The sequence below is a fragment of the Nerophis ophidion genome, linkage group LG22, assembly GCF_033978795.1.
Source record: "Nerophis ophidion isolate RoL-2023_Sa linkage group LG22, RoL_Noph_v1.0, whole genome shotgun sequence".
In the NCBI taxonomy this organism is placed as follows: domain Eukaryota; kingdom Metazoa; phylum Chordata; class Actinopteri; order Syngnathiformes; family Syngnathidae; genus Nerophis; species Nerophis ophidion.
Window position 1 is genome coordinate 32,549,975 of NC_084632.1, and position 15,667 is coordinate 32,565,641.

At 37.7% G+C, this 15,667-nt stretch overlaps 1 protein-coding gene across 1 annotated transcript; it reads left to right on the forward strand.

The window, feature by feature from the left end:
- The first annotated feature begins 2,955 nt into the window (after window positions 1-2,955).
- Window positions 2,956-15,108, forward strand: LOC133540789 (cornifelin homolog A-like). Its single transcript, XM_061883716.1, has 4 exons — window positions 2,956-3,304; window positions 6,962-7,032; window positions 10,687-10,874; window positions 14,834-15,108. The coding sequence occupies exons 2-4, from the start codon at window positions 6,963-6,965 to the stop codon at window positions 14,960-14,962; spliced, it is 387 nt and encodes a 128-aa protein (XP_061739700.1). The 5' UTR covers window positions 2,956-3,304; window position 6,962; the 3' UTR covers window positions 14,963-15,108.
- The last annotated feature ends 559 nt before the right edge of the window (window positions 15,109-15,667 follow it).

Consider the following 15,667-nt stretch of genomic DNA (forward strand, 5'->3'; position numbering starts at 1 on the left):
TGAATCACGTATAAACACACTTCAAAATAATATGCTGTAATTCAGGTGTTCTTAACCTTGTTGGAGGTACCGAACCCCACCTGTTTCATATGCGCATTCACCGAATCCTTCTTTAGTTAAAACATTTTTTTTTTGTTTTTTTCAAATTCAAGACAAAGTTATGTGTTTTTGGTAACACATTAGTGTAGGGAAAATATTTTAGGTAACAAAGACTTAATTTTGTCATGATCTGTGGTCTGGATTATGTTTTTGTTATTTTTTTTGTTAGTTTTTGGACTCTTTTAGTTCCTGTTTGCGCTCCCTTGTTTTTTTTTTGGTTACCATGCCTACTTATGATTTTCACCTGCCTCTGGTATTCGAACCGCGCACCTGATTGTAATCAAGACCCTTATTTAGGCCTGTCTTTGCCAGTCTGTCGGCCTGGCGTCATTGCTTGTTTTCATGTGATACCCCGCAGTTCATGTTGCTCGATTCATGCCGTGGCCACGTAAGTCTTGTTTATTTCTTGCCACAGTTTCGTGTTTGTTCGAAGCCATAGTTTATGTTTGTTTGTTTCATACCACAGTTTTGTGTTTGTTCCACACCATAGTTTATGTTTGTTTACCTCATGACCTGCCAAGATTTATCGAGTTAATAAATATGTTCCTACCTGAGAGCCTTGTCTGGAATAGTCCGTTTGCATCCCGGGGGAACAAACCTCGCCGTAAGCTAAACACCCCCCGCCCATCCCCCCAATCACCGTGTTCAAAGAACAAAACCAACAGTGGATAAACTCACAACAAATGACACACCTGCAAATCAGTCAGCTGTTGCCGTATCCGTAATACGCCGATAGGGAGAAGTTTGTATTTACACGATGAGTCGGGTATGTCTTGACCTCCACCGAACCCCTGAGGCCAACTCACCAAACCCCTAGGGTTCAATCGAACCCAGGTTAAGTACCACTGCTGTAATTATGTGTTAATTAAGTTTGCGCCAAGAGGGTAACGAGGAAAATAAGAGAATAATTAATTTTTATAAACATTTTATCAAATACTTGTTAGCCCCATTTATTTACTTTTATTAAATTAAAAAAAAAAAACATTTGCGGTCCAACCTTTTATTTGTAACTGAAGAATCATCCTCTTCCAGAAATTTTTTTTTTTTGTTGTAAAAGTATGTTCACCTTCAATTTTGACATTAAGTCGAGTTTGGAGACAGTTGGCTTCTTCCCAGAAAAGAGACGGTAATGACCCCGAAAGGGACAAGCAGTAGAAAATGGATGGATGGGTGGATGGACAAAAAGCAACTGCTAGCTTATTCACGCCACCCTCTTCATGGTGACTTTGAGTAATACATTTTTGTGCGTTTACTTCTAGACCTTATCATTGTCAATTTTTCCAAACATATACCTACAGTATATCTATGGGTAAATCTATATACAGACATGTCTACAACAGGAAGCTAACCCACGTGACTTCACATAAACCGTAAATGCGTTTTGCTTTTATTATTGAGAAACGCTAACTAAAACCTTTACCAATTAAAATTAAATAAACAATTGATTAAAAAGGAAAATCTATGTATTGTCTGTTGTTTGATTGATTTCATTTAATGTATCTATTCAAATAAAACTTTGGTAAAATATGTCTGTTATAAAATACACAGGATGTTCATAGAGTGTCTTAACAGTTTAAAAAAATATGTTACAAAGTCAGTTGATAGGATGTCTTAAAAAGATGTGTTCTATTTAAATAAGTGTTTATTAAAGTTTGTGATCACATTGAAATTTTAAGTTTACAGGTATTCTGCAAGAAATTGAGTACTGTCTTGATGTGCTTCGTGCAACCAGTGATGCCCGTGTATCGATGTATTAAATGACGTAAACAAAAAAAACCGTTGACAACCAGTACCTATTCTGGACAAAAATGTATACAGTTTTACAATTCAGATTCATCTTTCGATTATGCTTAAAGGTTTAGTTCTTTATCGATTCTCTTTTGGATAAAAGGATAGCATCCCAACTTTGTTTAGTTTAGAAAAAAACTAAACAAACAAAAAAGTGAGCTCTTGAAAGACCCATAGCCTAAACGGAGTGCCAGAAAAAGTGTTTTGTTTTGAAAATAATTACAGTATAATAAGAAAATAAACATTATACTGTTGTAATAAATAAAACATAAATTATTCTCTGGCAAATGACAATTACACAGAAATATTAAGTAACATGCTTAACATATTTTTAAAAAATTGTTTTTTTTTTAAATGTGTATCGAGTATATATGCTAAGTAAAGAAAGTACAACTACGTCAGCCAAAGAAACACACAGTAGAACCTTGATTGGTTCTTCAACAGGGTTTGTAACATAAAACAGAAGCTGGGGGAGAGAGAGAGAGAGAGAGAGAGAGAGAGAGAGAGAGAGAGAGAGAGAGAGAGAAAAGAATAGAATAGAATAGAATGGACTTTGTCATTATATTTGCATATAACGAGATTAAAGACTCCAACTTAAGGTGCGGTTGTGGGAACAAATATGGGGTAAAATAAACAACACAAGAGGTAATAAAGGAAAAACTAAAAGTAGAGGAAAGGTGAGAAAAGGAGAGGAAAGGAGATGAGCCCTGAGTTTTTTTATCGAAGAAGAATGACTCACACTAGCCAAGAATGTATAAATAATATCTAAAGGACAGACATTTTTCCATGAAAAAATGAGAAATCTGCTGATGGTGTGTTTGACGGAGAAGCAGCTGAAAGGAAATATTGTAGAATTCCACCCTCCAAGATAAATGCTGCATGTGCATTAGTATTACATTACTTCATAAAACTTCTGTTTTCTACCCCGTATTCATCCATTGCTCTTAGACTACTACGCCCAGTGCACTGAAACTGGAAAATGTGCTTGCTCTCTGATCAGACAGGAAAGGCTTGCGGCAGCCTCGTATCTGCTTTCTACCATGTATACGATCAGAAAATGTACACATTTTGTGATTATTTAAAAGTTAGGTGTTAAAGAATGATTGTAATTCTATGATTATTGGTAATGTTTATTTTACGTTATTGTTACAAAATATCTTTAAAACGTTTTTATCATGACACGCACAACCCTGCTGGAAGGGCGTTGGCATGTCTAACATGTTGCAAGTGTTTAAGACCTTCGTATTGTGAGTCTTTCGACACACCTGCATGAGAAAAACAAATGGACTCTTTTCAAAATGTCAAGCGTGCGTTCAGGTTCTGCTGCATTTTAGGCAATCTGTTTGTTGGACAACATCCCCAGACTAGTTGTTCTTCTTTCTAGCTTTCCACGGTGATAAGACGCAAGCTCAACCAGGTAAGAAACTTTGCTATGTTTTTTTGGAAAAACAAAAAACAAATTGAGAATGGTTATTTATCTGATATAACCACAGATGTTTGTTTACATGCAGGCCTTTTCTTTTTTTTTAACAAATAACAATGCAAAAGTATTTTTAACCAACAACAATATAGTCAATGGATTTTAAAACATGATTTTGCTGTCAGTATCAAAAACAACAGACACTTTGTCATACTAGGGGGAAAGTCGGCTTGAAAGCTACAGATTATGTCCTTGACACATCTCAAAATATTCAACGACACAACAAAAGCCTTTAACTCAAATAATCCAGTATATGACAAATGCTGATCTCATCATTTCAATGATGGTAATGTTAATGGTTTTAACAAAGTTTAACAAGTTACATTGAGGACCATCACATGTTTACACTTGCACAAGACAAGTCAACATTCACTTTCTGTTTTTAAATATCTACATTTTCTAATAGGTAGAGAAAAGCAATGAAGACTGTGTAAAAGTATAACTAGTAAATGAATGTATACTTCAGCACAATACATGTATAATAGTAAAAATAATAAATAAATTAGGAAGAATAATAATACAATGAACAAAAATAAAAGTAAATAAATATATAATAAATAGATAATAATTATATTAAATTAATTTAAAACACAATGAATAGATAAGAAATTGTATTGAATAAATAAGGTGAGTGTAAAACAGGGGTCGGCAACCTTTACCTCTTAAAGAAGACAATGGGAGCCACAAAACTCTTTTAAAAATTTAAAATGAAATAACAGCATAAAGAGTTTTTTTTGCTTTGTGCTATATGTAAACCAGGGGTTTTAGACACCCGGCCCGCGACTTTAACAAGAATTCCGCTTGACAGTACTACACTTGTCAAACCTCCCAACTTTTCCAGGAGTTTCCCGAATTCTCAAAGCATCCATTCTCGTGTAAATCTGCTGATGGTCACTCAGACATTAATAATAAGGCAGTGCTATGAAGCCACTGCCTTTGACGCCTTCTTCAACATGTATAAACAGCTTGCCAGCCTAGTAATACAGTATGTGGCTTCCGCAGCTGGACGTACATGACTGCAAGGCATACTTGTTCAACACTGAAGGTTGTGATATAAACAACTTTAACACTCTTACTAATATGCGCCTCACTGTGAACCCACACCAAACAAGAATGACAAACACATTTCGGGAGAACATCCTCACAGTAGCACAACATAAACGCAACACAACAAATACCCAGAATCCTTTGCATCCATGACTATATTATACACCCAGCTAGCACCAAACCCCGCCCCTCCCCGCCCCTCTCCTCCGTGCGTCAGTTGAGGTGGGAGGGGTTGGGGGTGCGGGGGTGTATAAAATAGCCTGGAAGAGTCATGGATGCAAAGGATTCCTGGTATTTGTTGTGTTGCGTTTATGTTGTGCTACTGTGAGGATGTTCTCCTGAAATGTGTTTGTCATTTTTGTTTGGTGTGGGTTCACAGTGTGGCACATATTAGTAAGAGTGTTAAAGTTGTTTATATCACAACTTTCATTGTAACCTGTATGGCTGTGACCAAGTATTCCTTGCAATCTCATACGTGTGACGTTAGAAGCACCAAAATGCATGCGTCCGGCCGGCACACAGATAGCATGGTGTAAAGGCGTAAAGGCGGGCGCGATGACATGTTGTAAGGACATTGAAAGTAAAGTCATCACGGCACGCTCTCAATGTTGTAGTCCGAGTGAAAATCGGAGATTGTTAGTCCCGAGTGATGTCCGGGAGAGGCACCAAAATCCGGAAACTCCCTGAAATAATCGGGGGGGGGTCGGCGATTATGCAGCTGAGCCACATCAGAGTGGGCAAAGAGCCGCATGCGGCTCCGGAGCCGTGGGTTGCCGACCCCTGGTATAAATGAATGAATAAAAACATACAACAGTAAAAAAAACACAAATAATACAAACTAAATAAATACACAAATATACAGGTAGTCAATTATATTATATAAATAAGGCAAGTGTAAAAGGATGAATAAATATATATATTAGTAGTAAAAAAAAAGATGAAAGATGATGACTGACAATGACAAACAATAAGGGGTGAAATGTTGCTGTTATAATACTAATGTTGTGCACCGCCTACTGAATATCTCTTAACCATGGAAAGTCAGGGACCTGCTGCAAGTTTAAATATCCAGTAGTAAACTGCACTTAACAATATATACACAACCCAAAACCAGTGAAGTTGGCACATTGTGTAAACCGTAAATAAAAACAGAATACAATGATTTACAAATCCTTTTCAACTTATATTCAAATGAATACACTGGCAAGACAAGATATTTAGTGTTCGAACTGAGAAACTTAATTTATTTTTGCAAATAATAATCAACGTAGAAGTTAATGGCAACAACTCATTCCAAAAAAGTTGGCACAGGGGCATTTTTACCACTGCATTACATGGCTTTCCGTTTAACAACACTCAGTAAACTGAGGAGACCAATTTTTGAAGCTTTTTTAGGTGGAATTATTTCCCATTCTTGCTTGATGCACAGCTTAAGTTGTTCAACAGTCCAGGGTCTCTGTTGTTGTATTTCACGCTTCAAAATGTGCCACACATTTTAAATGGGAGACAGGTCTGGACTACAGGCAGGCCAGTCTAGTACCCGCTCTCGTTTACTACAAAGCTGTTGTAACAATTGAGAACACGACGTCTACGGTTTCCAAAAAACAATTACAAATATGGACTCGTCAGACCACAGAATACTTTGGATCAGTCCATCTTAGTTGAGCTCGGGCCTAGCGAAGCCGGCGGCGTTTCTGGGTGTTGTTGATAAATTGCTTTCGCTTTGCATAGTAGAGTTTTAACTTGTACTTACAGCTGATGAAGCGACAAACTGTAGTTACTGACAGCGGTTTTCTGAAGTATTCCTGGGCCAATGTGGTGATATCATTAACAAATTGATGTTGGTTTTTGTTGCAGTACTGTCGGAGGGATCGAAGGTCACGGGCATTCAATCTTGGTTTCTGGCCTTTCTTATGTGCAGTGATTTCTCAAGATTCTCTGAACCTTTTGATGATATTACGGACCGTAGATGTTGAAATCCCTAATTTCCTTGCAATAGCTTCTTGAGAAATGTTGTTCTTAAACTGTTCGACAATTTGCTCACACATTCGTTCACAAAGTGGTGACACTCGCCTCATCATTGTTTTTGAATGACAGAGCATTTCATGGAAGCTCCTTTCATACCCAATCATGACACCCACCTGTTCCCAATTAGCCCGTTCACCTGTGGGATGTTCCAAATAAGTTTTTGAAGAGCTTTACTCAACTTTCTCAGTCTTTTTTGCCACTTGTGCCAGCTTTTTTGAAACATGTTGCAGGCATCAAATTCCAAATCAGCTAATATTTGAAAAAAATAAAGTTCGCCAGTTGTAACGTTAAGTATCTTGTCTTTGCAGTTTATTCAATTGAATGTAAGTTGAACATGATTTGCAAATCATTGTATTCCGTTTTTATTTACGATTTACACAACGTGCCAACTTTGCTGGTTTTGGGTTTTGTAGTAGAAGAAGCAAAAGTGAATTTGAAATCGTTATCTGGATTTGAGTATGAATGTTGAGATACTGTACTTGTTATTAACTTGTTCACTTGTCTTGTTTGATCATTCAGCATGACAGGAAAATCGGCTTTGACCACCTGGAACAGTGGGATTTTTGACTGTTGTCAAGATTCATGCTCTTGTAAGGACAACTTGCTACACTTTGTGCACAATTTTCACAGTTATACTTCAGTTGTCTATTACTTTATGACAACAACTGTTTCCACCTAGCGGTGATGTTAGGATGGTATTGTAGCTCATTTTGTGGGGGTGGGGAGACAGGGGGGCATACCATGATACTCATACCATTCCAAACTGTCACCCTATACAGTGCCTAAAAAGCTACTTTGAATACAGTTTTTGCTAGAAAACCTTCATTATTGTGCTTTGTTGGCTTGCCAGTACTTCGAGTTGGGAAACACATTGCATTTTGCTGCAAGTTTGCATTCATATGCGGATAAGAGAACACAAAATCTCCTTTTGTCATTTGAGTCATGGTCAAACTCATCCCACCATACTAGAATTGAAAATATAATATATATAGTCCCATTACTCACAAGTAATTCGCTGTATACAACTTTAAGAATTTGTGTTTAATGTTGACTTTAAGATATTTGTCAGAGGTTACAGGAAGAATACTTCCAGGAGAGCAAGGGGCGTTGCAGAGAGGGATGGGAAAGTGTTTCAGACTTCAGGGGGGATTCACTAGAAGAGAGAAACTTCTAGTTTGTGTTTTGTAACACCAGTCCGGGGATCTTTGTGACACACCTCATACAGTTAATTCCAAGTAACAACAGACTGAATTCACTGTTATTATAGGCGTGTCATCGACAACTTTGTCATGATATATGATATTGGAGCCTTCAATATTGGCCGATACAGAAAGTGAGCCGATACAATCATGTATAATTGTAATATTTTGTAGTGTGGAATTTTAGAAAAGACTTGATAAATGAAATTGCTGAAGAGACCAACATAGGTATGAAAAACATAACCTATTCATTAGGGCTGCGAATCTTTGGGTGTCCCATGATTCCATTAAATAGCGATTCTTGGGGTCGCGATTCGATTATTAATCGAATTTTTCAATTCAACGCGATTCTCGATTCAAAAACGATATTTTTCCGATTCACAACGATTCTGTATTCATTCAATACAAAGGATTTCAGCAAGATCTACCCCAGTCTGCTGACATGCTAGCAGAGTAGTAGATTTTTTTGTAAAAAGCTTTTATAATTGTAAAGGACAATGTTTTATCAACTGATTGCAATAATTTAAATTTGTTTTAACTATTAAACGAACCAAAAATATGACTTATTTTATCTTTGTGAAAACATTGGACACAGTGTGTTGTCAAGCCTATGAGATGCGATGCAAGTGTAAGCCACTGTGACACTATTGTTCTTTTTTTTTTTTATTATTGTCTAATGAGACTGTCAATGAGGGATTTTTAATCACTGCTATGCTGAAATTATAACTAATATTGATACCATTGTTGATAATATTCATTTTTGTTTCACTACTTTTGGTTTGTTCTGTGTCGTGTTTGTGTCTCCTCAATTCCTCTGTTTATTGCAGTTCTGAGTGTTGCAGGGTCAGGTTTGGTTTTGGAATTGGATTGCATTGTTATGGTATTGCTGTGTATTGTTTTGTTGGATTGATAAAAAAAAATAAAAATAAAAAAGAATACAAAATAAAATAAAAAATAAAAAATATTTTTTAAAAATGAGAATCGATTCTGAATCGCACAACGTGAGAATCGTGACTCCAATTCGAATTGATTTTTTTCCCCACACCCCTACTATTCATTATTGACCATTCGGAATGGATTTATGGTGTCGTTAAATTGAATTAGAGAGGTAATTTTGTTTGGGAACACCTAATGTCTACAAGCCACAATAATTCATTACATTAAGCTCATAATGCAGTAAGTTGAATGATACTGACCCATTTTTTACTTCCATCCATCCATTTTCTACCGCTTATTCCCTTTCGGGGTCGCGGGGGGCGCTGCCGCCTATCTCAGCTACAATCGGGCGGAAGGCAGGGTACACCCTGGACAAGTCGCCACCTCATCGCAGGGCCAACACAGATAGACAGACAACATTCACACTCACATTCACACACTAGGGCCAATTTAGTGTTGCCAATCAACCTATCCCCAGGTGCATGTCTTTGGAAGTGGGAGGAAGCCGGAGTACCCGGAGGGAACCCACGCATTCACGGGGAGAACATGCAAACTCCACACAGAAAGATCCCGAGCCTGGATTGTGAGGCAGACGCACTAACCCCTCTGTCACCGTGAAGCCCCGTTTTTTACTTCGTACTTTTTAATTCACTTTTGCCCACGCCCACTGCTCCCCTCACCTCCCAGGGGGTGAAGAAGGTGATGGGTCAAATGCAGAAGACAAATTTCACCACACCTAGTGTCTGTGTGACAATAATTGGTACTTTAACTTTAACTTAACTTGGAGACTTTGTATTTGTATGTAATACGCAACCATTATTACTTGATACTTGTTAGTGTTTTAGACTGTAATATTGTTTAATTAAGGACACTTACCGTGTATTTCTAGCATGTATGCTATTGTGTGCTTAGCTGTTGGGTAGCTGTTAGCTCCTAGCTATAGCTTACCATGTTTAACTTTTAGTACTTTTTTGACGTTAGTAATATAAGAAAAGACCAACCTTGTGTGCGCAAAGGAGGACAGTTAGTTGTTAACTAGCTGTATCAGTGAGCTTATATCAGAGATTTTAAATACAACCCAATATGATATATATTTTTTGCTGATATCGGGTCAATACCGATATCAATATCGAATCGGCACACAACTAATTGTCATCTTCTGATTAGTTCTTGTCAAAGCACATGACAAAAACTTCATCTTTTAAAGGGGACGTGTTATGATTATTTTTTTTCTACATTTAAAATACTACCCTGTGGTAATTGTATTTATTTGAATAAAATTTTGCATTAATAATATTTTACTGACCATCTTCAAATCGCTTTCTGACTGTCTCTTTAGTTTTGTGGGTGGTTTTATTTGCGTGCCTGCACTTCGACTCCCCATCAGCGACATTGTAGTGTTTAGCCCTTCAACATTGACTCTACTGTGAGATATAAGTTGTCTAAAATGTTGTATTAGAATTAGCAACAGTAAAGGATGCATGTGCATTTACGAGCCAGTCTGCTCCACAACAAAAGGATGGAGAAAAAATAAGGAACTTATTGACTACAATAGCGGACTATACATGGATATTTTTGCTGACATAATTTTCGCTGAAAAACTTCACAAATGGGGCAAATCCCTCGTTTGGAGGAAGTATGCAGGAAGGCAAGATTGTTTTATTAATATCTTTAACAATCCTCCATGGTCTGATTTCACATTTTTTGGACTTATGCAGATCTCAAATACATAAAAACAAGTACCAATAGGTAAGAAAAATAGGTTTCCTTTAAGGTAGCACTAGTTGTCACACATTCTTTTTCATCCTATTTATTGGCTGGTTATAATTTGTTGCACTGCTACGATGTCACACATATAGCTAACACAGATATGACTATTGTCGTGTGCGTGCACACTTCCATGGTGTACTGTAAACACAAACCCTGTATCCTGTTCATGGTCACAGGGAGCTGGAGCCTATTTTAGCTGACTTTGGGCCAATGGTGGACTAGCACACAAACACAAAGCACGTATAGAGAAAATTAACATTCAGGTTCACACGCACTGCTTGGTGGAAACAGTCCTCAAATGTATCGACTCCATTAAAACAGTCTTTATGTGTCTTTCAGGCTGCTATGGTTTCTTTTGCTGCCCTTGTCTGGCCTGCTCGGTTGCAGGAACATTCGGACAGAACCGATGTCTCCCATTGTGCGACATACTCAGCCCTGCTGCCTTGACAGCTTGTGGGATCCCTCTGTTTGCGCCCCCTGCAGCGTTGGGTCTTCGAGTTGGTATTCGCAACAGATATGGTGTCAAGGTATACTGCATGGTATTATGTCACGGTATTCATTTGGTTTCGATGCAAGAACAGGTTTCATGAAACCAGCACAAAGACAACGACGCTTATCAGAAGCTATCTGCTTTCTTACTGTACATCGATGCAAAGACGAAACACAATGATAAGATCACAAATCCTAAATCGAGATGGTGACTGAATTTGCTATTTCTATAGGAAGTCTGTTGGTACTATCCACAGAAAAGCAACATTGAGAGCAGACTCAGTCAAACTGGCACTAAGTTACAACAAAACAAGTATGCTTCAACACGTGAATGTAAAGTAAGGCTCCACTTTTCCAAAATACGCTAGCTCAATGCTAATTTAAATTGGCTTTGTTACATACATGCTACTGATAAGCATTAGTGGTTTTATATCGTGGTTTCAATACCTCCAATGTTTTAATGAAAACTACAACTAAGATGCAAAGTACAATCTAACAGTAAGGGCCTGATCTACAAACCCTGTTTCTATATGAGTTGGGAATTTGTGTTAGATGTAAATATAAACGGAATACAATGATTTGCAAATCATTTTCAACCCATATTCAGTTGAATATGCTACAAAGACAACATAATTGATGGTCAAACTCATAAACCTTTTTTTTTTTTTTACAAAAAATCATTAACTTTAGAATCTGATGCCAGCAACACGTGACAAAGAAGTTGGGAAAGGTGGCAATAAATAGTGATAAAGTTGAGGAATGCCCATCAAACACTTATTTGGAACATCCCACAGGTGTGCAGGCTAATTGGGAACAGGTGGGTGCCATGATTGGGTATAAAAACAGCTTCCGAAAAATGCTCAGTCTTTCACAAGAAAGGATGGGGCGAGGTACACCCCTTTGTCCACAACTGCATGAGCAAATAGTCAACCAGTTGAAGAACAACGTTTCTCAAAGTGCAATTGTAAGAAATTTAGGGATTTCAACATCTACGGTCCATAATATCATCAAAAGGTTCAGAGAATCTGGAGAAATTACTCCATGTAAGCGGCAAGGCTGGAAACCAACATTGAATGACCGTGACCTTCGATCCCTCAGACGGCACCGTATCAAAAACAGACATCAATCTCATGAACACTTCAGAAAACCACTGTCACTAAATACAGTTTGTCGCTACATCTGTAAGTGAAAGTTAAGGCTCTACTATGCAAAGCGAAAGCCATTTATTAACAACATCCAGAAACGCCGCCGGCTGCTCTCGGACCGAGATCTTCTAAGATGGACTGATGCAAAGTGGAAAAGTGTTCTGTGTTCTGACGAGTCCACATTTCAGAATTGTTTTTAGGAAACAGTGGACGTTGTGTCTTCTGGAACAAAGGAAAAGAACCATCCGGATTGTTCTAGCTGCAGAGTTCAAAAGCCGGCATGTGTGATGGTATGGGGGTGTATTAGTGCCCAAGGCATGGGTAACTTACACATTTGTGAAGGCACCATTAATGCTGAAAGGTCCATACAGGTTTTGGAGCAACATATGTTGTCATCCAAGCAACGTTATCATGGACGCCCCTGCTTATTTCAGCCAGACAATGCCAAGCCATATGTTACAACAGCGTGGCTTCATAGTAAAAGAGTGCGGGTACTTTCCTGGCCCGCCTGCAGTCCAGACCTGACCCCCATCGAAATTGTGTGGCGCATTATGAAGCGTAAAATACGACAGCGGAGACCCCGGACTGTTGAACGACTGAAGCTCTACATAAAACAAGAATGGGAAAGAATTTCACTTTCAAAGATTCAACAGTTAGTTTCCTCAGTTCCCAAACGTTTATTGACTGTTGTTAAAAGAAAAGGTGATGTAACACAGTGGTGAACATGCCCTTTCCCGACTACTTTATCACGTGTTGCAGCCATTAAATTCTAAGTGAATTATTATTTGCAAAAAAAAAAAAAAATTTATGAGTTTGAACATCAAATATCTTGTCTTTGTAGTGCATTCAACTGATTATGGGTGAAAAACAATTTGCAAATCATTGTATTCCGTTTATATTTACATCCAACACAATTTCCCAACTCATATGGAAACGGGGTTTGTAGACATATCGTCTATTCAGCAAAAACATTTTGAAATTTTAAAGCTGCTGGATGACATAAGTGGCTAATTAAAACAAATTCAATTGATGCATTTTTGTGTCTGCTGTTTTTTGTAGTGAGGTTAGTTTTTTAACATATAAGATACTGTATGTCATTAACATATCTCCTATGTGAAAACAACTTCTTGCAATAGGCATTATTTTGCATCTGTACTTCAGAGCGCACACTCACAGTAAATGCCAGTTAAAAAAATAAAATAAACAAAAAGTGGTTTTCATCGTAAATGCACAGCAGAATTGCTACTAAAATGCCCATACAAGGTAGTACATACTGTATATATCGGCTGCATTTTGGAAAACATAGCAAAACATGGGTAGAAACAAATCATGATAACATGAATGTGCAATAAAGGATTAAGTGTCTCCGTGGTGAAAGCCGTGCGTAGTACATGCAAAAACTTCTAATTAAATAAGGCAGTCAGCACCACTTTCCAATTGTACGCGCAGTTAGTAGAGCACACCCACTAACAGTACACACAATTTCATAGTTTAGAGACACTGTTTACCATGTGGTATTTGGATTTTAGTACATCAGGCCCCAAGTGTATAATACAGTGGGGCAAAAAAGTATTTAGTCAGCCATCGATTGTGCAAGTTCTCCCACTTAAAATGATTACAGAGGTCGGTAATTTTCATCATAGGTACACTTCAACTGTGAGAGACAGAATGTGAAAAAAATCCAGGAATTCACATTGTAGGAATTTTAAAGAAGGTATTTGTAAATTTGGGTGGAAAATAAGTATTTGGTCAACCATTCGAATCTCTCACTGATGGAAGGAGGTTTTGGCTCAAAATCTCACGATACATGGCCCCATTCATTCTTTCCTTAACACGGATCAATCGTCCTGTCCCCTTAGCAGAAAAACAGCCCCAAAGCATGATGTTTCCACCCCCATGCTTCACAGTAGGTGTGGTGTTCTTGGGATGCAACTCAGTATTCTTCTTCCTCCAAACACGACGAATTGAGTTTGTACCAAAATGGATACATGGATGATACAGCAGAGGATTGGGAGAATGTCATGTGGTCAGATGAAACCAAAATAAAACTTTTTGGTATAAACTCAACTCGTCGTGTTTGGAGGAAGAAGAATACTGAGTTGCATCTCAAGAACACCATATCTACTGTGAAGCATGGGGGTGGAAACATCATGCTTTGGGGCTGTTTTTCTGCTAAGGGGACAGGACCATTGATCCGTGTTAAGGAAAGAATGAATGGGGCCATGTATTGTGAGATTTTGAGCCAAAACCTCCTTCCATCAATGAGAGCTTTGAACGGTTGACCAAATACTTATTTTCCACCATAATTTAGAAATAAATTCTTTACAATTCCTACAATGTGAATTCCTGGATTTTTTTTTTCACATTCTGTCTCTCACAGTTGAAGTGTACCTATGATGAAAATTACAGACCTCTGTCCTCATTTTAAGTGGGAAAACTTGCACAATCGGTGGCTGACTAAATACTTTTTTGCTCCACTGTAAGTACAATATTTACAGTAGAAACACTTTTTATAGCACCACATAAGACTATAACAGACACAACACTAGGCAACACACCTACTGACATCTAACGTCTTGGAATCGCAACTGCATGCAAAGTCTACGATAAAATACTTGCAAGTGTGACTCCAAAATGTGATAAGAAAACAAGATATTACAAGTTATATCATCATTTTAAATGCTACATTGAAAAATATGATTTTATAATACAGTATAAACATGAAAATGTCTTAATACACACGAAAGTACCGTGAAGTACCAGTATTGATTCCCTACAAAGGGAATTGGTACTGTATTGGTTTAAATTTGGAATGTCCCATCCCTATTAACAATAAAGATTGTTGTTCACAGGGCTCCATCTGTAAGGACATCTTGACGTCATGTTTCTGCATGTGGTGTTCCTGGTGTCAGATGCATCGTGAGCTGAAGTTTCGCAAGAAAAACCCCACTGTTGTCAGCATGCAGCCACAAGCCCTCTAACATCTCTTCGAAAACCCACCAAATGCAGGCTTTGGGACATATTCTCTCTTTTGTGGTTTATGTTAATTTGCTCCTTTCTAAATAGATGACCTACATTGGTACGCAGTCAAAGTGAAACAAATAATAAAAAAAGAAAGAATGACTTACCACAGTGGGAAATTGTCATCTATACCAACTCTGGCAGTCAGGCCATGGATCGACTATCTTCCAATTGGTGATTCCTCAGTCCACACTCCCTCCAATCCCTTATTTGGGACTTTCTTCTCAAGTTTCTTGGCTTAGAAATGGGAGAAAATTAGTGTATACAAATATCATATACATTGAAAATAAGCCATAATACAAAAGCACTGACCTATAGTAATAACTTACATATGGTGTGTTATTTTGCGGCTATACTGAATTAAAAAAAAAGAGCTCAGATGTGTTAAATGTGTTAAATTGTACTGTAACCGGGTAACAGATCACTTCAGGATGTCGTGTATGTACAGCAATTGTATGTTAAGAGGAGTAATGTCTGTGTTGTCTGTTACGTAGATGTGTGTGTTGTCTGTTTTTTCACAAAGGGAATAAACGTATACACATAATGGTAAGCACAAGCACTCATTATAATAAAAACAACTGAGAGAGACCACATTGTGTAATGAAAATCTAAGCATCGATCTGCTAGGGTGCTGGTTAAGAGCTAACAATTAGCTATATAAATGT